General features: G+C 43.6%; 1 protein-coding gene across 1 annotated transcript; it reads left to right on the top strand.

Moving 5' to 3' along the window:
- Positions 1-999: 999 nt before the first annotated feature.
- mybpc2a (myosin binding protein Ca) lies at positions 1,000-25,526 on the top strand. Its single transcript, XM_071907586.2, has 26 exons — positions 1,000-1,078; positions 1,203-1,351; positions 2,583-2,700; positions 2,939-2,987; positions 6,180-6,236; positions 6,354-6,523; positions 6,781-6,913; positions 8,919-9,043; positions 11,659-11,764; positions 12,667-12,836; positions 14,031-14,196; positions 14,715-14,821; positions 14,946-14,975; positions 16,167-16,303; positions 16,590-16,749; positions 17,820-17,924; positions 18,091-18,279; positions 18,420-18,554; positions 18,715-18,882; positions 19,405-19,493; positions 20,731-20,926; positions 22,100-22,239; positions 22,999-23,158; positions 24,029-24,165; positions 24,589-24,775; positions 25,144-25,526. The coding sequence occupies exons 1-26, from the start codon at positions 1,039-1,041 to the stop codon at positions 25,176-25,178; spliced, it is 3,258 nt and encodes a 1,085-aa protein (XP_071763687.2). The 5' UTR covers positions 1,000-1,038; the 3' UTR covers positions 25,179-25,526.
- Positions 25,527-26,107: the final 581 nt, after the last annotated feature.

The following is a 26,107-nucleotide window of genomic DNA, read 5'->3' as shown; positions in this document are numbered from 1 at the left end:
CTGTTTATGTACGTTACGTACAGTTAACAATCTCCTGAGTTCTCCGTAATTAGTGGTTTTTAAACTTGATTGCTGAAGACATAACTCATTAACAGTTTTGTGTTTTTGGAAAAAAACAGGATTTGTTCATTAGAGCTGGAGAAGTGTGAGAGCACGTTGATTTAACGTGTGACTGTTCCTCACCTGAAGTCAAGATTATCATAGGGCCAATTAACGCTTGTCTTTAACAGCACAGCATAAATACTGTACAGACTGACGTGTTCCCCGCCTTTTCTTTCTTTTTCCCTCCGATGCAGAATTGCCTCCCGATGGTAAGAGAAATGAATACGTTAGCGTCTTTGTAAAGCATATCCACTGACAAGCAAACACCTTACAGAGGTTACATCAGTTTACTTTCAAAAGGAACAAGTGAACGGATAAAAAGAGCAGCTCATTTTTTATGGCTTAGATAAGAGCAGTATACAGCTTCAGCACTTGTTCTGTCAGCATGGCAGTAGATTGCAGAAAGTCAACCCTAATGTTATGTCTTCAGAGGTGATTTGAGTAGCTTCTTCATTCCCCCGGGGCCAGCCAATTTCAGGGGCTCCTTGGTCTCCTGTCATTTGTCATAGTGTCCTAAACGGCTTATGCACTGCAACAGCAAAGGCATTACGCAAACACTCTGAATGCTTTTGCCTCTCAGAGAGACTGTTGCTCAGTTCCAGTGCAAGATAATCTTAAATTAGGAGTAGATCCCCAAGTGTTAAAAGATGGACTTCAATGGTTTAAGATGCCCTACCAAACTTCTTCCCAGATGCCCAGCAAATAGGTGATTCCCCGTAAAAGCAACAAGATTTAAGAAGACTGACAAGTGCTGATTTGGCGGTTTGCTTGGTCCACATGTCTCCTGTTGTTGTCTCTTCTCTGTATGTGTTGCATCTTTGATGAGCGGTGGTCAGATGGTGTGTTCTTGTACTAATTTGATCTCTGTGCCAACCTCTAACACCCATCGCAGAGCATGTACCGGGGGAGGAGCCTCAGCTGTCCGAGCTGAGCGGCATGTTCGTGTTGAAGCCGGAGACCATCACAGCAACAAAAGGTCTGACAAAATCATCTGGCATAAAAATCCTGAATTATATCCACTAAATGCCCCGTTCCAGTTGGAATATGTACAATTCCACAAATTTTTGTTAATTGCTGTGTCACTTTCTTGTACGTGGCAGGCAAGGACATCACCTTCGTGGCTAAAGTCGACTCCTCCAGCCTGACGAGGAAGCCCAACATGAAATGGCTGAAGGGGAAGTGGCTCGACTTGGGCAGCAAAGCCGGGAAGCACCTACAGTTCAAAGAGACCTATGATAGGAACACCAAGGTGTGTGTGTGTGTGTTTCTTTGTGTCAATTCAAATGTTATATTCAATGCTACATTGAGTTTTCAAATTTTGTTTACTACTAGGGTTTGACTGATATGGGTTCTTGAAGGACAATACCGATACTAAAACCAATACTGATGCTGATACTGGTATTTTTTCATAGTGAAGCTGCCAATATTCAATATCTTTAAAATTTGACCATTTTTATAAAAAAATGTTTAAAAAAATCCCAAAAATCTCAAAGTTTTCAGTGTTTCCCGCAGAATTGCATTCTTGTGGAAAAGCCTCTGAAACAGCATTTAGACCATGAGGAACTAAAACTCTCCATTGAAGCCCAGGATAATATTACTAATAATAAACATATTCATGCATTAATCTGTGTGAAATTCAATCAAAATGAAATTGGAATCATTTCAGGTTAAGGGCTTCGCATAGACAACCATTATAGAATTGATCAATTATATAAATACATAAACTGCATCATATCCACCATATCAGAGGTGAACGACACTGACAGGTGGGTACAACGTAATCTCATAAAAAGTCCTGAAATGAGCAGGAACTCTGAAATGTGATTTACGTGCTGTGGACACGAGTTATGTGACAATTCCTCCACCAAGAACTGGATTCTGGTGCAACAGCAATAATTGGACACGGCATTTTCAGCTAAAGGTCGGCTAACGGTTAAGTTTAGGTAACTAAAACAACTTGGTTAAGGTTAGGGAAGGGCTTTGGTCCTGGTTAAATAAGAAAAAATGGAAAATTTTAATTTCACTTGAAGAGCAATTTCCTTTGTACAAGCTGGGAATTGAACTCTGGTCGCCAGCATTGAAGGCAAATTCAATTCACCCATTTCACCCGTCCACCACCTCAACCACAACACTCTTACTTTCCACTGTGCTACTTCAGTGTGACTCTACTTCCTGTTTATAGTTGTGCCTATTTCACGTAACTGTTTCATGCTGGGAAAACTGAATTTTAACACTTCACGTGCCAATAACACGTCATTTGGTGTTCATTTCACGGATTCGTGTGAGTTCAGGTTGGGGCGGATACGGTATCTGCTTTTCAATAAGTCCAATATCATCCTGATTTATCAGCAAACCGATATATCGGTCTAGCTCTATTGTGTACTCGGCATACCTTGCGTGCGTATATGCGTGTATGTGTGCATGTGTGTTCATTTAATTTGCGTGTGTTTCTAGCCTGTCGTTCCCTCCTCCTCTGTCAGATCTACACTTACGAGATGAGCATCATCAAAGTAGTGGATGCGGACGCAGGTGGCTACCGCTGCGAGGTCACCTCCAAAGACAAGTGCGACAGCTGCACATTCGACGTCTCCGTGGAGGGTAGGTCCGCAGACAGACACTTAATCACATTATTGTCATCTTCCATTCAGCGGATCTACCATTACTACGTAACTGGCTTTGTCAGCCAATAACTCAGCGAGTGCGATACACATTAGGTCCTATCATTTAGTGGCTTAGCGAGGTCATCAGTCCATTATTCCTTTGCCGGGCGGCCCGCTGTGTAATGAATTAACCTGGCGGAGCTCTCACCAGTCCTTCTCCTTCTGTCTGGTTTCAGCTGTACAAGAGGAGCAGCAGGCCAACATCCTGGAGGCGTTTAAGCGATCGTGAGTGTCAGCGCCGGCGAGGGTCTATTCAACATGTCACCCGTCACACCGTCTCCCATATGCTCCTCTGTAGATCGCTGCCTCTGGGCATCTGTCAGTCTCGTCTGTCTATCCTTCAGTCGTAGCTGACTTTGTGAGAGTCAGTCTGTCTGTCGTGCCTCTCTCTCTCTCTCTCTCTGTCACGTCTCGGCGCGTCTGCCGTCTTGGTGTTTCGCTTCACCTGGAGTCCCTCATGGTTTAGCGCCTTTGTGTTTCGTCACATGTCTCGGTGACAGTCTCTGAGGGGACTGTTTCTGTTTTATATGTATCAGTTTCTCTCTCACTTCCTATTTCTGTCTCTCCCTCCCTCTGTTTGTGTGAACTGTATCTATGTTTCTTGTGCGTCTGTATAGCTGTATTTTTTTTTTTTCTGTATTTCGCTTGTTCTCAACCCATATTCATTTCCATGTGTGTTTTGTGTGAGCAGAAATCAGCTGACACATTCACACTGACTCCTTGGGTCGCCATAATTTTACTCGCTGGTTAAAAATATAATTTCCTTCCCTTATTAGAACTGAAGCCTAAAAGCACAGGTAAGATGAGAAACACCACATGCAAAAAGACAGCATCATATTGTGTTTTAGACAGGATGTCAGTGTGTTTACTTGCAGAATATTGATATGAGGGAGAGAGAGAGAGAGAGATAGAGAGGCGGATGTGATAAATGGAAAGTGAAACGCTGGATAGAGAATGGATGAGTGTGTTAAGCACCTTGTAGAGTGGAGGTCAAAGCTCAACCTCCTGGCATCTATCAGGAAGTTAAGTAGAGAGAATCCCGTCTCCCATGGGACACTCAGTACTCTGTGTGATTCTGGGTTGTCCTCATCCGTCCTCTGTGTCACGATGCAGCCTCTACCCAGCATGTATTACAGAAGCACAACCAAATACATGCGGCCTGACTCCATTCTTTGGGACTCCTCGCTCCTGTTCACCCATCGTTTCTCTGGAGCTTTTATTCCAGACCGCAGTGTGTTTCATGTCTGAAATAGCCCAAGTTCCCCTTCGTATGCCCCAGGCACATCAGGCTATTTTTTCTTCTTCGTTTTGTCACTTTACTGTCTGGTTGGCCAACTGAAAAGGCTTCAAAGGGAACCAGCATATTTTCTATGGATTACATACACTGGCAATGCAGTCACTGAGTGCGTGTCACACTGTGTGTAAGGCTCCACTGGTGTTTGTATCTTGTGTATTCATACTTTACAGGGTTATGTATAGTCAACGTACATATTTGTACTGAATGGCTTAATAATGCTACATACAGGCAAGTGCCAAAATAAAGGATACAGCAACATAAACTGTCTCGTAGTCAGGTGTCGGACCACCCAAAAAGCTTCAATGAACCCTGTACAATAGTCTGAAATTCTGCTGGAGGGTTGCAACACTTTTCTTCCACAAGAAATACCATAATTCAGTGTTTTGACAGTGGTGGAAAACACTATCTCAGGCGCTGCTGAATCTTCCTTTAGTGCTCAAGTGGATTGAGATCTGGTGACCGTTATGGCCATGGTATGCGGCTAACATTGTTTTCATGCTCATCCAACCATTTAGTGATCGCTTGTGCCCTGTGGATGAGAGCATTATCATCCTGGAGGATTCTACTCCCACCGGGATAGAAGGGACAACATGGATGGATGTTATCCTTGGATGAACCATTCATCCATAGGAGGAACATGATCACCCAGAATGACTTTGTATTTATTGGCATTTACCTTGCCCTCTAAGGGGTTCAGTGGACCGAAGCCATGCCAGGAAAATGCACTCCACACCATAACAGAGCTGCCAGAGCAATTCACAGTGGAAAACAACAAGCACTCGAGCCTGTAGACGTTTATTGGCATGTGCCACACATAGTACTTGTCAGCTTGTTGAGAATAGGGTGACTGATGACTCACGACCATGTGACTTTTTCCCCCCAACCACTTCACTTGCAAAAGTGCATTTTAGGTGTAACAAAAGGTTTATGCACTGCAGCCCAGCCACAGTATCGCTCTCTGTGAAGTTCTCAACAGATTGTTCTGGATGGAACTGCCTGCTCATGCCTCAGATTCACATTTGCAGCAGATCCGCTGATTCAGAGTTAGTCATCTGTTGTTTTTCCTTGCATCTTGAACCACTGCACGGACATTAAGGTTGAAGAGTACGCATTTCCGTCCACAGTTGTCCTTAGTTCATGATGCCTTTGCCTCAAGACTTCCATGCCAACATCACCTCAGCCGCCGTCCTTTAAAACTGACAGTAAACACCACATGCTGGGAGCATTTATAGCTTCATTATATGTGTTTTTATATCCGATTACAATCCAATCATCAAGCATGCCTGTTAATGTTAATGGTTTTTGTAACTGGAGCTCCTGCCAAAGGAGTCCAAATAATCAGCCCTCTCTCAAAAATATTGAGATCTCTTCTTCGAGTCATGGTAGCCAAAAAAAACGGACAACTAGTCCTGTGTGGGATATTTATACACGAGTCCCTAAGCATAATGGGATGTTATTTACTTAATTATCTTAGGGGTCACCTCCATGTGGAAGCATCTGGTTTTAATATATTTTGCATCCTTCATTTACTCGTGTTTCCTTTTTTTTGGCACACACTTGTACTCCCTGTGACATGTATATACGCTTATTTGTGTTTGAACAGTATGTTGTTTATCGCTGTCAAGCTTGCTTACATGTGCTTGTCTGTTGTGATTTTTGTCTGTCACTTGAATTTAGGGCATAATGGTAGCTTGTAGTCTTCATCAAGCACTCGGTTCTCTCTGTTCTCTCATGTTCTCTTTCTCTCTCTCATCCTATTATTACGTCTATCCAAAACAGAGTGGAAAAAAAAAGTAAGCTTTCACCACAGGCAGTAATTCATTAGAGCCCCACTGTACGTTGTTGTATTTGCTCATGTTGTCTTTGTTGGTTTTATAATTGTGTCTTGTAATTTCTCTGCTTATTTATAGGTCTGTGTAATGTGGAAGAAAAGGGAATGTATTATCAAATGTATTTTTGCTAATGCTCTTTCTCAATCTCCAACGGCAATGCACCAGTGTTGTAAATAGCACAGGTTTTTAAACGTACCATGACGTTCAGACAGAAGAACACTGAATTGGTTTCAGAGTTATTTGCGACTAAACTAATCCTCCAATTCTTCTCCTTTCTCTCAACCCCAGTGGCGATGCAGGTGAGGACGCTGGTGATCTGGACTTCAGTGCCCTCCTCAAGAAAAGGTTAGACAGACACTTCATCAGCTACAGCAGTGAGATGCATAATCTCTTCCACTGTATTACTTACTTATATGGTTGATTCTCACTCTCTGGTTTTGCCTCACACACACATACACAAAGGGAGAAGAAACAACACGAGCCCAAAGAGGAGGTGGATGTGTGGGAAATCTTGAAGGCGGCCAAGCCCTGCGACTATGAGAAGATTGCCTTTGAGTACGGCATCACAGACCTCAGGGGCATGCTGAAGAGGCTGAAGAAGATGAAGAAGGTGGAGCCCAAGAAGTGTGACGGTGAGGAGGGAGAGAGCAGACAGGAGAAGGGTTACTGGGCGAAAGCAGACTCTGCACTAGGAGAGAGGCGGCAGGCAGGAAACGAGAGCTCTCTAATGGAGGAGGCTAAATACCACCAGCATTTAAAGGCCTCTGGGGAGAATTTATACTGCTGGGATGACAGGTGGAATATATGTTAGCGTATGTCTGCTTGACACTTGTGGATTGGGTATTAAAGCAGTGGTTGAACCATACTAACAGGAGAACTTCCTTGTCAGCTTTCCTGAGCAAGCTGGATTCAGCGTACTCCGTGGACAAGGGCAAGAGGATCCAGCTCACCGTGGAGGTGGCCGACCCCGACGCCCAGGTCAAGTGGCTCAAGAACGGACAGGAAATCAAACCATCAGCCAAGTGAGCAAACTAACACTATTGAGGGGGTGCGCTGTGTGTATGTGTGTGTGTGTGTGTGTACGTGTAGTGTATTGAACGGTGATAACTGGAAGATGATGGATTGGGGGCAAACATGGGAGTGTTACTGTTCAAATAGGCCAATGAGAGTTTTAAACTAACGTTAAGGACAAATAGGAGTATGCTTGAGAGTTATGAGATAATTGTTGGCAAATCATGTTGGGTTCGGTTGGACTACTCTCCTGTTGAAGAATGGAGCGGGTCTAAAAAGTTTTCAGAGACAAGTGCAGTCAAGACGAGGTGACCTAAAATGTAGCCAGCCAAAACTGCTACCAGTAAAATTTGATGACCCATACAAAAAGTCTTTCACTCCATGTCTAGTTAGACTAGTTAGCTATTGTGGGAATTTGAGCGAGCAAACTTGGGGCTTGTGTTCAGTGTGGACAGTCAAAATCTTCCCGTTCACAAGCTAATTGCTGCTGCTGATGGAATGCTAGCTCACAAGCTAATGCCAGCTAACTAGGTATACAGCTTACTAGTAAATAATAGATAAATACATAGGGCAATAAATACAATACTTAGATCATGTAAAGTGTCTGTATTAGTTACATGTTCACTCACTGAAATTGTTTCAAGTAGCTAACGTTGGCATTAGCTAGTAATGCTACCATGTTTTTGTCTAGGCAAGTGAGAACTTAGCGACTGCCGAATAATGAAGCTAATTGGTTAGATAGCAGCTGTCCAGGTAACTACAACGTTTGTAAACTATTCCATTGTGCATAGTCTAGAAACTCATAGAAAAGTTCTGGAAAGAGTTGATTAAAAAGTTTTGGAAACACAATTTGATAGACTTATTGTTATATCATTAACTTGTCCAGTAGAAAGAAAGCAGCTTAGTGTCGATCTCTTCAGCGAGTGAACGCCTGTCCGAAGTTCACTCTGGTCTTCCCCTAGCTGCCTCTGTCTCTCTCCATCTTCGCTCTTTTTGCCTCTTCCATTAAGTACTTATTTTTGCATTTTATTGAAGAGGGTGCAGATGTTGGGTGTGGTGTTTTTTCAGCGGGTTTTTTTAACTTTGACTTTATCGAATAATGACAATACCCCCAGTTCTTCTTTTAAGAATTGTATTTCTCTGAGTAGTTTCATGCTGTTCATTCAAAGTGAGGCAGTCCTGTTTCGCCACAAGTCAATCCTGCACAATTCACTGGACATCATGCCTGGGGATACATAGAATAAACACATAAAAAACCAACACACGGAATAAAACAATTTTCTTGACAATCTTTTTTTATTTTAACAGCTGTTACACTATGCTATCAAAATTAACTTGAGAATGATATATTGAGGTAAATATTCTACATAAAGCAGCTTTAAAATGGTAATCTTCACATTCACAGTTTTAGACTTTGGCGATATCTTTGGTGCTAAGTGGCCCATTCCCAGAGATCACCTGTCAATCAAACAGTGCTATCGTTGTTCATGCTAACTACCTAGTTCTTCTGTTTATTCCAAACAAACCGTTGTTGCTGCCACCGGAAATGTAAAAGAACCCACCATTCAAGTCTGTAACAGCATAGTGTGTGTGTGTGTGTGTGTGTGTGTTCGTGCTTGACGTTTCTTGGTGTGTAGGTGTTTCGATGTTTGTCACCATGACGGTACAGCAACCCATGCACAAATATATGTGTGCAGAGTGTATGTGTGGGGGCTCGCATGTGTGTGTGTGTGTGTGTGTGTGTGTGTGTGTGTGTGTGTGCATGTACAGCATTGACAGTCCCTAGGAGAGCGTGTGGATTCTTTGTCTCCGTCTATAACTGTGAGTCACTCAGCTGAAACTGTTGTCTTCAGGCCTTCTGCGTCTGATGGTGGCTGGATGGGTGGGAAGCAGTTACCCATTATTCTCTCTCTCTCTCTCTCTCTCTCTCTCTCTCTCTCTCTCTCTCTCTCTCTCTATCCCTTTGTCTCTCTACCCTCCTCATCCACTCTTCCTCCGTCATCCCTGTGCGCCCAGGTATGTGTTTGAGAGCGTGGGCAACAAGCGGACGCTCACCATCAACAAGTGCAACCTGTCGGATGACGCAGCCTATGAGTGTGTGGTGGGAGAGGACAAGTGCTTCACAGAGGTTTTTGTCAAAGGTACGTGACTCATTGTCTTTGGAGGAATCCTTCTTTCAGGAGGGAGACGCTTTTTCTGCTCGGTTTAGCAACTGCTGTCACTTGAGCATTGTGAGGCTTGACAGCTCTGTTCTCTCCTTGTGTCTCTGTGTGTCGTCTGTTTATTTTCATGCTTTTATGCCACACAGTAGCGTGCCGCGCTCTGTTGTCTGCTCACTCATTTTTAATGGGTATGCAGCATGAGTGAATTTTTAATACTCTGTTTATTGTCATGTATCGTTGTCGCTGTTCTGTATGTATTAATGCGCTATCATATTTATTAGGGTTCGACTGATATGGCATTTTGAAGGCTAATACTGATATTGTTGAATTGAAACCAAGATACTCCTACAAGTAGTCAGTGTTTCTCCCAGAATTTTATTCTTGGCAGGGTGGAAAAGCCTCTGAAACAGCATTTAGACCACGGGACACTAAAACCCATCATTGGTACCCAGGAGAATAATCATAATAAAAAAAAAAAAAAAATATATCATACTTGTGTGGAATCCAATCAAAATGTTGCATTATAATCAGTTCAGGTTAAGGGCTTCTCATAGATAAGTATAGTATTGTCATTATACAATAAATATGTAATCAAACAAACTGCATCATGTCCATCATATTGAACGTGGATGACACTGACTGGCTGATATCTGATTTTTAATATGAGACCAATATTGGCCGATATCAGTCTAACCCTAATGTTTATATCTGGTAGGTCTCTTCTTTATGTGTTTGAGTATGAGCAGTTTTAATGGATGTAATTGGGTCCACAGCTGCTATATTAATCCCATGCTCTGCTCTATGTGATCACTACTGCCCATCCTGCTTTTGCTTTATCAGAGGCCACACAAGAGGGTAAGCTCTCACCACAGACGCTGCTCTCATGCAGCCACTGTGTGTGTGGAGTGTGTATTAAGTTTGGAAAAAATACCGTCCCTGTTGCTTTTGCAAACATCTGTATATATACGTATGTACCTTTTGTTGTTGATTTATCTTGACATTAGAGAAAGCAGTGGGGTGTTCAGCATATGGCAGCTAATCATAACAGGCACAGTACTTTAAAGAAGACATAAAGTACCTAGGCAAAAGCTTGGGCTTTTGCGCTGTAGTGTTATGAACTGATTCTCTGGTGTATGTTGTGTTTCAAGGCATCAAATTCAACACAGTCTCACAAAGCTTCGTGAAACGAGTAGCAGCTCTGAAATGCAGATTACGCGTTGTGGAGATGAATAATGTGAAGATTTACGTTCCTCCACCATAAAACGATTATGTGACAATAGCATGGATTGGACACGCTATCTTCACGTGTTTGGCACATGAAAAGTTTAGCTAACGGATACGTTTAGGCAAGTAAAACAACTTCGGTTAAGGTGGGGTTAGGCAACTAAAACAATTTGGTTAAGGTTAGGGTAAGGTTTTAGTCATGGTTAAATAAGAAAAACTGAAAATGAAAACTTGCATGAGTTGGGAATGAACCCAGGTCGGAGTTGAAGGTAAACGCCCATCCACACCCTTCCTTTCCTTCCTTTGTTGTAGGTCGACGCTATTTCAATGTCAAAAGTTTGTAGTCGTGTCTCCATCACGTAATCTGTTATTGGTGGGGAAACGCATTTCTGTCACTTTTCGTGCACGGAGCATGTTATCTGCATTTCAAGACATCGTGCTCATTTCACAAAATTTTGTGAGACCAAATTGAGACCAAACTGTACATGTTACAGTGGTGCCGCGAGTTACTGGGCCTACCAACTGAGGTTGAAGACAATATGGAGATCCGAAGGGGGACTGGATGCTGACGATGACAGATAGCTGAGGCTAGCAGAGCATCAAGCATCACACAATGTGATTCCCACTACCTCTGGAGACCTGAAGTGCCTTCCACCTCTACCTCTAGAGTGTTGTGGCATTAATAAGGACTTCAGGAGTATTGTTGTGCTGTTGTGGGCATTGTATCAAATCCCAAAGTGGGCTTGTACATGTCCCATGTGTTAGTCTTTTTCTACCTCATTAGGGTAGAAGACAGAACTACATGTCAACCACCATTCATCCCCAGAGGTGGAAAGATGACTGAAATATTTTGCTCAAGTAGAAGTACTGGTACTTTTACTCTTTAAATAAATAGTATATTCATCTGGAAAAATGTAAATTGACACAAATACATAGCATTTTAACTGCATTATTACAATGTCAAACTACTGGCTAAAATGCTAGGTGGCTCTGACCATAGTGGAAATCATTAAGATTTTGTGCGTGTTCCAAAAATTCACCCAGCTACAAAAGGCAACCTATTATTTGTTTTGGCAAATAATTTTATCATACAAACTGGAAAAAAAAGCATTACTCACCAAACTCAAGTACAGATACTTTCCACCTCTGTTCATCCCATACTACTACATTATGTGCATCATATGTGCTTCCTCTTTTCTTGCCTTCCTCTACCCTCATGTTCATGGTCAGTGTGATTGTGGTTATTTAGAGAGTTTTATACAGTTCTGTAATGGCTTAGGGTGCCCAGTATATAGGCTAGTGCTAGTTTAGTGATCGCTTTTGTTTTGAATTAGATGAGGTTTGACTTGAAGCCTGCTGTTTGTCTTCAGAGCCCCCGATCACCATCACCAAGCTGCTGGACGACGTCCACACTGTGGTGGGTGAGAAGGTGGAGTTTGAGGTGGAGGTGTCCGAGGAAGGAGCCAATGTGAAATGGTGAGGCGGTCCTCTTTTGCCCTTCAAATCATCCAGAAATCAGTTAATCAGTGAACACAGTCAGCCAATGCATCTGTGAGATTGAAACCGGTTTGTCAGGTTTGTCGTATTTAATGTTCAGACAAACTGTACAGAAATCATATAATTATCTGGGAAACGTAATCCTCTTTTGAGTTGGCTCATGTAAACCTGATATTCCTGTAAAAACATATAACCTGGATAAATTCTTATTCAAATTAGGAATAATCCAAATAAAATATCTATCGATCTATGATTTTAGCTTGGATACTAAGACATGTATATCTTTTAATTATCTCTGTTGGCTCTAACGTCTCTGTAAACTCACTTTCCATGGTTATATTCTGAATATAAATTCATGAATGTGGGTATGTCTGTTTTTACATTAGAAGTCCTGAAATGAGGAGCTTTTATCCAGAGTGTCCATGGGATAAGAACTTTTCAGGTTATCCTAAACGGGACATGCACATTTAAAAATACTTCAGAATGCCAACTAATATTAGGATATCAAACATACTTATTTTTTTCTGCGGCCAGTTAATGTCACCTTCAATCACTGTTGTACCATCATGAGTAACTTTTTATTGCAATATTCCTTCTAAAGTATTTCCTCAATGAATATACCCACTGGAACCCAAAAGTGTAAAATCCTACATCCATTTTAAATATACATGATGTTGGAGAAATATTTGCCTTCTGCACCATTTGTAAACTCAGTGTGCCAAAGCCTTGTGATCCTTGAAGGCTCGAGCCATGTAGAACATTGTAGGCTTGTCCATCACCTCTCCCTCCCTTCTCTCTATGTTCAAGTGTCACTGAAGCGTGTGTGTGTGTGTGTGTGCGTGCATTATTGTGGTGTGTGTGTGTATGTTCTCTCTGCTCAGGATGAAAGATGGAGTTGAGTTGACGAGAGACACGGCAGGTTCAAAGTACAGGTTTAAGAAGGACGGGAAGAGGCACATCCTGATCATAAACGAAGCTACCAAGGAGGATATTGGGATGTACTACGCCTTCACCAACGGTGGAGAGTCGAAGGCGGAGCTGGAGGTTGAAGGTACCGTTTCCTCTGTGAGGATCAGGACCAGTGTTGGGCGGGTGAAAACTAGCTTGGCACTAGCTACATGCTTGCTAGCTGTGAGCATGTTAGCTAAGAAGCCGTCTAAATTCCTACAAAGTCATAACAGCCAACAATGGTGACCAGCTCACAAAAGCACAAAAAGTGCAACAGTTGCCACATTTTTGCCACAGGTTTTGAAAATCAACCTGAAAATATAACAATGAAAACTAAAATATCACCAATAAGAGCTCACTACTACTATGTTAGCTCACTGCTAACATACACTTAGCAAGACCTGCTATGATAATGTTGCATCTTCAATTACATCTTCATTAAGTCCACTTACAGTGAATAGTCCAACTAACAATACGCAAAACCTAGATCAATCAATCTAATGTTGTAAATTACACAACTTACCTTATCAGGACTACAAATGAATCTTCTACTAGCTAGCCAAATGCTTCCACAAGCAATTTGAATTGTAGCCTAGTGAAATGTGAAATAGAAAAAAAATAATATTCCAATGCAACTAAACTAGCGTCAGCAGGAGCAGTAACTTACCATCAGCTGGCCTTAAAGGTTACTAGGCTACTAAAGAAAGAAAATACTACAGTCTCACACATTAGCACATGTTGACACTTAACCTCCTGGCAAGCATGAAAAGTAATAACAACAACAGTAATATTATTATTTCATTTATTACTCCCCGGGAGCAGTAATTTGTTGCACTACTTGTTCAATTACTTTTACACAAATTTGTCAGTTGCGTTGAGACTGGGTTGCCTGTTTCCTGGGTTGTGTGAATGATCAGGAAAACCAAATAATGTTAATGTCCAATGTTTTTGTCATCCTTATGCTCGAAAAAATCAAAGTAATGGGCATACTTCCACCATGAGAAACTTTTCTGCCATTGGGGGGTGGCGATAATCATAGTTTTTGACTAATTCAACTGCAATCTGATATTTTGAGAGGGTGATAACAAAAGCGACAATTATTATTATTTTATTCTTTGGTGGCTAACTGTTATCTTGGAATTGAAATAGTAAATTGTTACACTATTTGTTACTGGGACAAATAATACGTTGGTAACACATTACTGTACTAAGTAAATATTAAGTAATTAGTTAAGTAAATTAATTAAAAAAAAACCTTTTCCCCCTCATCTGCTATATCTTTCTGTCTATGCTGCAGATAAGGAGCTGGAGGTTCTGCAGAGTATCGCTGACCTGACGCTGAAGGCTGCTGAGCAGGCCGTGTTCAAGTGTGAAGTGTCCGATGACAAAGTGACGGGGAAATGGTTCAAGGACGGCGTCGAAGTCGTGCCCAGCAATCGCATCAAAATGTCGCACATTGGAAGGTATCATGTCACACTGCCGTAGATCCACGATTGCAATTGTTTTGAGCCCTGCATCCAGACCAACAAGTACAGTTATACACACACACACACACACACACACTCATGCACAGGATCCATATATCACAAATTTACAAAAAGCATTGTCTCTGCCACATGACTTGGCAAAGTATCACCACAGGCTGAACAGGGTTTTGCTAGTTGTTTGGCTCTTTTTTTTGGATAGGCTGCAATCTGTAAAGCTCTAACAGCAAAACACACACACACACACACACACACACACACTCTCACACACAACATACACACCCCTGGGGTTTCTGTCAGTAATCCTTCCATCAGAGCCGCCTATGGCAGGAGATATGCCAAGGCGACAGCGGTCACACAAGGTGAAAGCCATTTAGTATGTTTCTCACTCCACGATATTGCATTATGGAGTATGTTGCCAGGGAAACCGTGTTTTGCATAATTGTGGGTCACGACGAGTGTTGTCTCCTTGGTAACATCTGGTAACGTGTCCCCAGGATCCACAAACTGACGATTGATGACGTGAAGCCCGAGGATGCTGGAGATTATACCTTTGTTCCCGACGGCTATGCGCTTTCTCTCTCCGCAAAACTCAACTTCCTGGGTGAGGAGACAGACAGTCCTAAAAAATATGAGACCGGCTTGATGTGAGAGGCTTTCCTGAATATAAGCGAACCATCTCAAAGTTTGAATAACGCTGATTCATATTTTTTTCCTATTTCCCTCAGAAATCAAGATTGACTATGTTCCCCGCCAAGGTAAGTGCGGCTTTTTGCAAAATACATAAAACATTTTTCATTGGCTAACTGCACTATATTGCTAAACCACAGCAAACCGCCTCGTGTTTTTATGAGCGCGCCAAAGTAGAAACTTCAGTGATAAAACATACGAGTGACTGCAAAAACATGTAGGAAAAGCTCATCCTTGCAGTTCGTCACAAGGAGTATCACAACCTGAATGCAAAAGGACGAGCCTGCAGATTGTAAACCTACAGGTGAGTATTTATGATTTCAATGATTCCAAGCAGTGTAAACACTGAAGTGTCTGCAAGCTAGGCTAACGCTAGCTAAGTTAGCCTAGCTTGTTCACGTGAGTCTAATGCCCATCCTAAGTAAAAGCGCTTCTCAAATCCACGCACAGCAGGTTTAAGGTGTGCCTTGCTTTTTTAAACATGTGCAAAAGGAAGCTTTAAGGAGCTGTTAACCAGTGTTGGGGGAAAAAATACTTTTAAAAATAATAATTTACTTGCCTTCAAAAGTAACTAGATATGTTTCAAAGTTACACTATTAAAAGTAGCGCGTTACCCACTTCAAAAACATGCTGTGTGCTGTCAGTCATTGTTTTAAAATGCAAGACTATTGCTCTGTTTTCACCAGCCACTCTCAGACCCCATTTACACCTGGAATTTCATGCAGCTTTATTTAACTTTATTTATTTATCCGCATTACATTTACACGCAATGCATTTTAATACCAGGTGTAAATGGTGTCTCATTTATATCAAACATACTTAGATTGTGTTTTTTTTCTATTAGCAACACCAAAATGTTGTCTGCACGAGATACTGCAGGATTTTCTTTTTTCTACTTTTTAAAAATTAACTAGTTAACTAATAATTTGTTACTAGTTCCCACAAAGAAGTAATATAAGTACAAAGTTACCCCCAACACTGAGTTTCAGTGGAGAGTTTTAGTGTCACATGATGGTCTAAATGCTGTTTTAGAGGCTTTTCCATCCTGACAACAATATAATTCAGAGGGAAACACTGAATACTTTTCATTTTAATACAATTTCTGGCACAAAAATGATCGAATTTAAGCTGCTTCAATGCAAAAATACCTTGTATTTGTATTGGTATCTGCCCTCAAACACCCTTGTTGTTCTAACCCTAATGACAGTCAACCTTTTCCCTTCCCTTCCCCCTTTCTCCTCTGATGTCGACAACCGCAGATCCTCCCAAAATCCACCTGGACACCGGCACGGGCAACAAGAACACCATTATTGTGGTGGCGGGAAACAAACTCCGTCTTGACGTGGAGATCACAGGAGAGCCGGCCCCCACTGTGTGCTGGATGAAAGCAGGCACAGTGAGGAAGCACACAGAGGATTCTCACCATTTACGTCACACACACACACACACACACACACACACACACACACATAAACTGCCTACTACCTTTGTGCGTCAATCAGAATATCCAAACATTAGTCAGTGAATGAAACAAAGTGAAAGATGAACTAGTGTGGGAAGGTTGAATCACCTGTCAATGCAGCTGCTGCGTCATCATCAGGCAACACCATCTCTCCTTTTTCTCTCTCTCTCCCTCTCTCTCTCTCCCTCTCTCTTTCTCCCTGTCCTGTCCTGTCTGGAAGGTGATAACGGAGGCCGAGGGCAGAGTTCGGGTGGAAACGAGGAAGACCCTGAGCAGCTTCGTTATCGAGGGGGCGGAGAGAGAGGACGAGGGCAAGTACTCCATCACCGTGACCAACCCCGCCGGAGAGGACAAGGCCGAGCTCTTTGTCAAGATCGTGGGTCAGTGGCTCTCTGTCACTTTTGTCTTTTTTTTCACTCCTCATTTTCTCTCCCTCGCTTACTCCCATTCCACTCTTTCTATCGATATATACTCACTCAGGCCTTTTATAGAAACACACAGGCGCTCGTGGAGTACAGGTGACTGAACGGTGATGCTAGCAGTCTCTTTTAATGCCTGTTAGGATTACAAATAGATATTTGTAATTGCCGATATTGGCCTTTTATGAAAAATCAGATCTAGTCCAGTCAGTGTCGTCCACCTCTATGATGGAAATGATGCCGTTTGTTTGATTACATATTTACTGTGTAATCGATCAACACTACACTGGTTGTCTATAGAAGGCCCTTAACCTGAATTGATTCTAATGTGACATTTTCATTGGATGCATGAATCCACACAGCATGCATGAATATGTTATTTTTATTCATATTTTCTTGGGTTTCAATGGAGAGTTTTAGTGTCCCATGGTCTAAATGCTGTTTCAGAGACTTTTCCACCCTGACAAGAATACAATTCTGGGAGAAACACTGAACACTTGTAATTCTGTGGAATTTTTTGATATGAAAATGGGCAGAATTAAAGATATTGAATATTGGCACAGAATGGGTAATGGTTAAAAACATGTTGGTATCGGCCTTCAGTTGCAGAATTCAAAACCCATATCGGTCGAACTTAAATTACAAAGTTATTAAATTCATAGCATTTGAGAGTGAAGTTGACATGGCCAACATAATGACAGGCTGACAAAAAATAGCGATGTTTACATTTGGTTCATGGAAAAGACAAAAATAGATGGTTTGAATGGGACTCTGTGAGCGGGAGGGGCAACTGTGTACCCCATCAGTGTGTTTTTTTCCTGTTTTTCTTTCCTGTTTTTCCGGTTTTCTTTTTTTCTGCTTAGCACTCCTCTGTGTGAATCCAGTGCCTACTGAAAAACACATTTTCTCACATACTGTACTGCCTAAAAAAGCCCACTTCCTCACACTCTCTCATACCCTCGTCTCATTTGTCTCTCTTTCTCTTTCCTCTTTCCTCTCCTTCCATCTCCAACTGTAACCTGTCTGTCCAGATGTGCCCAACTCTCCTGAGAATGTCAAATGCACATCAGTTGGCGAGGACACTGCCTCGATCACATGGGACCCGCCTGCATTTGACGGTGGAGTTCCCGTTAAAGGTAGCCCCGCAACGCACAACATCTGATGTTCACATCTGATGTCTGCTTCCCAGGAGAAAGCACCGTTTTGGAATCCATTCTATTTATTACACTGCAGTGTTTTACTCACTTTCGAAGAGCACTGAGGCCGTTTTGACCTCTCCGTGTGTTGATACGCTTCCTCCAGGATACCTGATGGAGAGGAAGAAGGTCGGCTCGGCCAGGTGGACCAAGCTCAACTTCGATGTTTATGAGTCCACCACGTACGAGGCTAAGAAGATGATTGAAGGCGTACTGTATGAGATGAGAGTGTTTGCCGTCAACGGCATTGGCATCTCTCAGCCCAGCGCAAACTCAAAGCCCTTCATGCCCATTGGTGCGTTGCCATTTGTCATTAGCAGAATGGTTAATTAACAGAGGCTTTTCACACAATGCTCATTTTGACGCAGCTTAACCCTACCTCCCATCCCATTTACACTGGGTATTAACGTATTAATTAGCTCCTCTCTCCCTCAGCCCCCACCAGCGAGCCCACTCGTCTCGTGGTGGATGATGTGACAGACACTACCTGTGCGCTCAAGTGGCGTCCTCCAGACAGGCTCGGAGCAGGCGGCATCGACGGCTACATCATTGAGTACTGCAAAGAAGGAAGTAAATACACGCAAAATGCTTGACCGGACAATGACATTTGATGGGCAACAATATCAACTCCCCGATCCTGGATAGTTTTTGTAAGATTATCCTAAAATCTTTGGATTGTTTCTGAGTTTCTGATCTTTGCTTGCTCTGCTGGCCTCGGTTCATCCCTCAGGTGATCAGTGGGTGCAGGCCAATGAGGAACCGGTGGACAGGAACCACTACCGGGTGAAGGGTCTCCCAGTGGGAGAGAAGATGTTGTTCCGAGTGGTGGCCATCAACATGGCTGGGCGCAGCCCCCCCGCCGTCCTGTCGCAGGCCGTCACTGTCAGAGAGATCATGGGTCAGAGACACGTGTTTTCACCTCACATTTTCTACACATACTGGACTGATGTGTATATTTTCTATGCATATTCTACACATTTTCTACACACCCACAACTGTTAATATAAATATTAATTCATACTGTATGTGTCGCTTAGCAACCACCGTTGTTTAGCTGCTGTTGAAGAACAATATTGCTAGGTGAAAAAATGACATTTAATTATCATGCCTAACAATGCCTCCTAGGTGTTGTAAAATCACTGTTAATCACGGCTTCTTGTGGATTATTGCTTAATCACACCGCATCTAAGAAGGAAACACTGTGTGTATCTTCATATCTATATACTCTATATCTCTCTTTAATGCACTAGCCAGATTTTCACACAAACATGCATGCACATACTACACACACACACACACAAGCATACCCTACTGGCCGTACATGCTGTGAATTTTATATACGTCCGCTCCCCCACGCCACCCACTCTTCCACAGTCTACTTATCCTTTCCTTCTCTGTCTCCCATGGGTCCGCCCCTCAGAGCACCCGAAGATCCGCTTGCCTCGCCATCTGAGAACCAAACTCATCAGGACAGTGGGCGAGAAGGTCAACTTGGTCATCCCCTTCCAGGTTAGAGCCAGTCCAACCAATCTGTAGCCCTTTGCTTTAGCTGCTGAGTTTAAAGCATATACGCTGGATTTAGCTTTGCAGTATAGCAGAGAAAGAAAGTTCTGTCGAGCTTGTACAGTACGATGTGCTTCAAGATTATTAGGTTGCTTTCACATCTGCCCCGTATTGAACCGTTGAATCAAACTCTGGAGCATTTATAATCCTTTAGTTCGGTTTATTTGAAGAGTGGAGAACAAGGCTATAGAGTTTGGATGCATGCCTAAAAATCACTCCCTGATCCACATGAAATGGGTCGTTGCAGGGGGCTTTCAAGTGAACCCCGGAGTGGTTTGTTTGAAGTAAGAACACAACCGGACCAAAGATAGGAAAACAGCCAAGAGATGCCACTTTTAATAGAGTCGATTAGCCAGTTTTTATTTACAGTTTGCCATACTTTTCTTTAATCTGTCCAAATGCACTTTGCATGTGTGTTTTTAATAATGGAAGTATCCAAATAAATGCTTAATAAAACCTTAAGGCCGTGATCAGACAGGACACTTTTTTTCTCCTGCTCAAATGCAAAGCACAGCTGTGAGCTTCTCTAGTAACAGAGTGAGCAAGAGCGTGAAGGGCGCAGGAGGGTTGCATCATTTCACAACAACTTGCAAGCTATCTAATTGGCAATAGCCAGCTAACCCGGCGTAAAAGGGGGAAACATTGCTGAAACTGAAGATGGACAAGAGAAAGTTAGCGATTGCTCTGCTCGCTCTTGAAGAAGAGGATGAGGAGCCCATTCTGAAACAGAGGATGTGGGTACATGACGTCCTCCTAGGGGGAGCAGAGCAGCCACAGTTTCATCATCTCATCCAAGAGCTAGAGAGAGCCGGTTCTAAGGGATAACCATTGAAAATAACTGAAAAAAGGCACAGACGCGTCAAAAAAGCATCCTATGTGATCACAGCCAAATAAAGCCTAACGGCTCACATGGTGTCTCGATAATCAAATTCAGTTTGTTAAACTTGCCTGTTAGGATTCAAAGTTTTGTCCAAAAAAACACCATGATCACATGGCTTTGCTGCTGTGTTTGTGTTAGCAAAGTGAAACCAAATCGACAGTGAAAAACTGCAACTTATTTCACCTCTGCAAGTTATTGCAAGTTATTTCACCTCTGAGAGAAAATGCCTTTAGAGACTCTTTCCCACTGAATATTTCTCTCCTTTTTCAATATTTTGACTTCTTTCCATCATTCTACCTGCAGGGTAAGCCTCGCCCCGTAGTGACCTGGTTCAAAGACGACGTGCCCCTGGAGGACAGCACCGTGGGGATTCGAACCTCCGACGTGGACACCATCCTCTTCATCCGCTCAGCAGCGAGAGTCCACTCTGGCAAATACACGCTGTCCGTCCAGATCGAGAACTTCATGGACAACGCCGACATACACATTCAGATCGTAGGTCAGTCCCGTCGTGGCACCACCGCCCGGAGAAACGGTCCTGTTACATGTTCCTTCATTAGGATTAGACCCCCGCGCACGGTTCGCACTTCACACGGTACCGTTAATAACCTGTTTGGAAGAGGATGATGGCATGAACCCAAATCTGTGACATGTCAAGAGTTTTTTAATTTGATGATAATTCCTAATTTCATACTCCCAGGGATCTGTGACTCAAAGTAGCGAATCATCAAAGCGCTGATTCCTCTCTCACATAATCCTGGCTCCTGCACTGCCACTGCGGCCGCCAGCTCATTCCTCAGCTTACGGCTCGTCTCCCCGGGTCAGGGTGCCGGGTGGATTATTCGCCGGGGCTCCGCTGGGATTATTTGCGTGTAGACTGGGATTAGGCTTGGATTTTTGGGGGGGGGGCTACTCTGTCACTTCCTCAGCTGGGAGGGTTGAACTAATGAGAGGTTCTGTGTCTCCTGATGAGACCGCCCAGCCGCTCTGTCACAGCGCTGTTCCAGCAGGGAAGGATTAGCGGGTGAAAACAGCCGCGCTGCTCAGTGTGTTTGTACTGTATTTCACTACGCTGTGTGAAAGAGCACGCAGAGCAAGATTAATGACAAATACATTACTATGCCGTACAGTATTTCTGTACTATCCTGACTTGTGTAGGACGGAGCACAAAGGAGGATCGATGATAAACATACTGTACTGTGCTGCTCTGTAATCCAGGCAGGCACAGCACACTGCTCCCTTTGTGTCTGCTCTGTGCCTGCACGGTGTTTCTAGTAATGTATGCAGCTATCGCTTCCTTGCCTTGAACCTCTGCCTCTTGCTCTGCTAATCTGCCAATCTTCGCCAATCTCTACCTCTATGAGTGTCGATTTCTTTTTCTCCACGGAACTTTCCCTCTCCAGATCTGTTCATCTACCTCTCTCTCTCTCTCTCTCTCTCTCTCTCTCTCTCTCTCTCCTTCTCAAAGCTTGCCTACATTTCTACCCGGGCAGAGTGAGTTATCTGAACCAGCTATGCATATGGACACGTTTTCACTCTCCCGTCCCTTCTCACTTGGATTATCTCATTTTCTGCGCCTGATTGTCTAATCAGCCTGTCTTGTTCACAGTCTCACACAAATTCTCCCAACTCTATCTCCAACTCTTGCCTCCTCTCTCACAAAACCCTCCAGAGAAGCCCGGTCCTCCCATCGCTGTGCACGTCACAGACGTCTGGGGCTTCAATGCTGCGCTGGAGTGGAAGCCGCCCAAAGACGACGGCAACTGCGAGATCATCGGCTACACCATCCAGAAGGCCGACATGAAGACCAAGGTAAGTCTGGTTGGAGGAATGGCCAGAAGAGTGTGTGTGTGTGTGTGTGTGTGTGTGTGTGTGTGTGTGTGTGTGTGTGAGCGTATCGAGGGTTTTCCGTTACACCCTCTGGCGGCCATATTGGAGGTCCTCAGCTCTTGGCAACAGTGGCTGAGAACAGTGATATATTTTATCGATATCGTGTCAAGATACTGTAGCTTGTTAGCTAGCTAACCATAGTATCTAGACAGCTAACCATCACTGGCCTGTTGTAGCCAAATACATCTCTGCATCTAGTAGAAGCTAGCATTAGTTGTGGATAATAGCCACATGGTAAGAGTAGAGACTAGGACTAAAAACAAGACAGTTTACATTTGGAAACAAATCCACCATACTTATTACTAAATTGACTTACATTCACACCACATGTATTGTTCTTTTTTTTGCCCAGTTGTTATATATTAAGCCATTATTTGTGTAGAGCCAATTCTCCAATGGACCTCCATGATGGCGCCAGCTGTGGTTGCTAGGAGATTTGTGACGCAACTACAAAGCCTCTATATACCGTCATGGTCATTAGGTTGTAGGACTCAACAGGTAATGGAAACTTGATCTAGACCAGAAGAACATGACTGCTGGGGATGGGAGTTTCCTCAGCTTCCTCAGGCTCAACTCCCGCTATAAGCCTCTTTAAACCTCTGCTTCCCCCCCCCCCCCCCCCCCCCTCTCTCTCTCTCTCTCTCTCTGTGTGTCTCTCCATCTCTTTCTCTCTCTCATCAGGAATGGTTCACGGTCTATGAGCACAACCGCAGGCCCAGCTGCACTGTGTCTGACCTGGTCATGGGGAACGAGTATTCCTTCAGAGTGTTCAGCGAAAACATCTGTGGCCTCAGCGAAGAGGTTGGCATCAGCAAGAACACCGCCGTCATCGCCAAAACAGGTAATGAAATCCCCGCAGAGCACCGCAAACTGTAACGTGATAGCATCGCTGTGGATGCCAAGAACATCCAACGCATGCTGAGCTGTATGTTGTATTCAGTTAAAACACAAACTGGATCCACAACTTCTGAACATTATGCTAAGGCAAGGTGAAGATACAGAACAGAGGAATGTATCGGTGTATCGATTAACAGAGTACATGTAATGGGACTACTGTAATCTGATTACTAAAAACCGTTAACTGTAATCTGTTTCAGTTACTTCAGATTACAGTAATTGTGATTAATTGTTGGATTACTTGAGCATATTTTAGAGGGACATGAATTTAGACTGTAATTATGCTAGACACAAACATCTTGTGACACAGTGTTAAATAATGGTTAATACTGGCTGCAGATGATGAGAACAACTAGGCGGGGAAATTAACACCTGCCACCAAATGCTGCTACTGTTTTTTGTGATTGTTGCATGTGCTTACTCTACCAGAAAATGTGGCAGCTAACCAACCAATCTCTATTGTGTTCCAAAAAGCAGTCTGGCTGGTAAAATTGTGAGAGATTTGCTGAATTTTTAGACTCCACCAGTCCGTGTGACCTGTGGATGAAACAGAAATGAGTTTCCTGCCTTCATAATTCAAATGGCAATATCCAAATTGAAGCAAATCGTTGGTTTAACAGCATGTGCTATGAATGTTAGAGGCAAAACAATCCCAAAGTAACTGGAAGTAATCAGATAACATAATTGAGTACGAGTATTTCACACATCTTGAGGACTTTGAAAGTGATTTACCCAACATTGAATGTATTAGAAAACAGCCAAATGGTATAATGTGTAATTAATTAAGGGGTGTAACGCTCCTCTGTCTGTCCAGGTTTGGCACATAACCTGGCACCCTTCAAAGAGAAAGACATGAACAGGTCCCCCAAGTTTACAGCGCCCCTGGTGGACAGGTGTGTGGTTGCAGGCTACTCCGCCGCCATCAGCTGCTCCGTCCGCGGCTTCCCCAAGGTATTAGCATCCATACAGTAAATGGGTGTGTGTCAGGGAAACTATGCCATAGATTTCATGTTTTGTTTGAGCGAGCGTGCGAGTTTGAGAGTTAAACAGTGAGAGCAGAGCAGTCGGAGGGGATTTTGATGCCTTGACAGCGGGAGTGTATTTTTATGTCTGCAGCTAGAACAAGAGGTGGAGCAGAAAGATCTTTGAACACGCATTTTTTATCCCAGCGAATCGGCAAAGATTTGTCAAGCCGAAATGTTGACCTAATTTCACCTCTCCTTCTTTCCCCCCTCCCTCTGTTCTCCTACCCTCTCAACATCCCTCGCTCTGTTTATACGCTCCCTCCTCCACCCATCTCTGTCGATTTTCCTCCTCCTCCTCTATCCACCATTTCCTCACTGCCACATCCTTTGTACTCTCTCTCTCTCTCAGCCCAAGATCATCTGGATGAAGAACAGAATGATCATTGGCGAAGACCCCAAGTTTCTGATGCAGAACAACCAGGGCGTGTTGACCCTGAATATCCGCAAGCCAAGCCTGTTTGACGGGGGCAAGTACACCTGCAGGGCCGTCAACGACCTGGGGGAAGACGAGGTGGAGTGCAAGCTGGAGGTCCGAGGTATGCTGTCTGCACTACGGTTCCCAGAATGCCATAGTTCCAAGCGAGAGAGAGTGAGAGAGGACGGTCTGGGTCAGGGAAGTTTCGCTCCCTGGCAGTTGACAGTCCTCAATAAAACCCAGCGTGACAAATCTCCATCTCCTCAACCGTTTGACTGATCTCTTGTTGCGAGAAGTTGCGCACAAGAGGGATACAAGTTGAAATTCTAGCCGCCTGCGCTGAATATAAATCATCTTATTGTATTTGTCAGTTGGAGTTTCGGAGCCATGGATGACTCCAAGAGCGGTAGTTTCTTTAAATAGGATGATCTACTAGCCTCTCATGCTGATTTGAATTTCTCTTTTTCTCTTTTTCCCCTTTCTCCCCAGTTGTACAAGAGAAAGCAGAGGGGGAGAAGAAATGAGCGACAGCACGAAACAGCAGAGGATACAGTTGAACAGGAATAGTAATGGATTATGTATAACGGGATAGTCATGAATAAATATGATTAGAATAGATCACTGGTGAGGCTCTAAAGCCAAACCCCCCCCTGCCCCCTGTATGCTTGCCTCTCACCGCTGCTATGACGAATGCTACATCAGTAATATGCCATAAATTATTACAGCAAGCTGCCACCTTGTCACTTCCTAATTGAGAATAGCTACAGAGTGGTGTGGCAACACTGCCCCACTGTTACAGCATACAGATGGATCCTTCTTATCTGTGAAGTGAACCTGTCACTGAGCACACTTATAAAACAGCCATTCATCCATTATGGTTCCCCGTGTTGTCTGTTTGGTGTCCTGGATGTTTTTATAGGTGGGGGAGAATTTATGATTGTGATGCAGCTATAGCACTGAAACCATCGCGGTGTGACCGAGCGGCTGCACCCCTCTCCTTCCTCGGTGGGGTATTAGGTGCAGGATGCGAGCGAGGAAGACCAGGGGCCCCTGTCGGCCCCGGGACGCTTGAATGGAGGGATCACTACCCACCCAGGCATGGCCGACATCATGGAGCCACCAGGATTATAGGGGCTCTTACACACAGATGTGGACCTGCTGCATCCTTCGCACACACACACACACAAATGCATGCACACACACAGAGAGAGGGCACGTGCAAACATGAAGGCATTGACTCACACACACACACACACACACACACACACTCTCCCCCTCGCTCCCGTCCTCACACACTCTCATGCGACAGACAGACATTCCTCATGGCACGACCTATACTCGTAGGCCTTTATAGATACATGGCTTACACTCTCGCGCACATGCAAACACAAACACACACTCCGAATCAGGGTCTCATTAGCATCACACACTAGAGACTAATTAATGCACCCAT

The sequence above is a fragment of the Centroberyx gerrardi genome, chromosome 7 (assembly GCF_048128805.1).
Source record: "Centroberyx gerrardi isolate f3 chromosome 7, fCenGer3.hap1.cur.20231027, whole genome shotgun sequence".
Taxonomy (NCBI): Eukaryota; Metazoa; Chordata; class Actinopteri; order Beryciformes; family Berycidae; genus Centroberyx; species Centroberyx gerrardi.
Note: the sequence above shows the minus strand (reverse complement) of the source record. Positions and strands in the feature narration are given on the sequence as shown.

Bases quoted from the DNA above. Each gene is read 5' to 3' on its own strand.
- mybpc2a (XM_071907586.2), top strand. From the start codon at position 1,039: ATGTTCGTGTTGAAGCCGGAGACCATCACAGCAACAAAAG. The intron at 2,701-2,938 runs GTAGGTCCGCAG...GTCTGGTTTCAG, and splicing joins ATTCGACGTCTCCGTGGAGG to CTGTACAAGAGGAGCAGCAG. The intron at 16,750-17,819 runs GTCAGTGGCTCT...CTGTCTGTCCAG, and splicing joins GCTCTTTGTCAAGATCGTGG to ATGTGCCCAACTCTCCTGAG.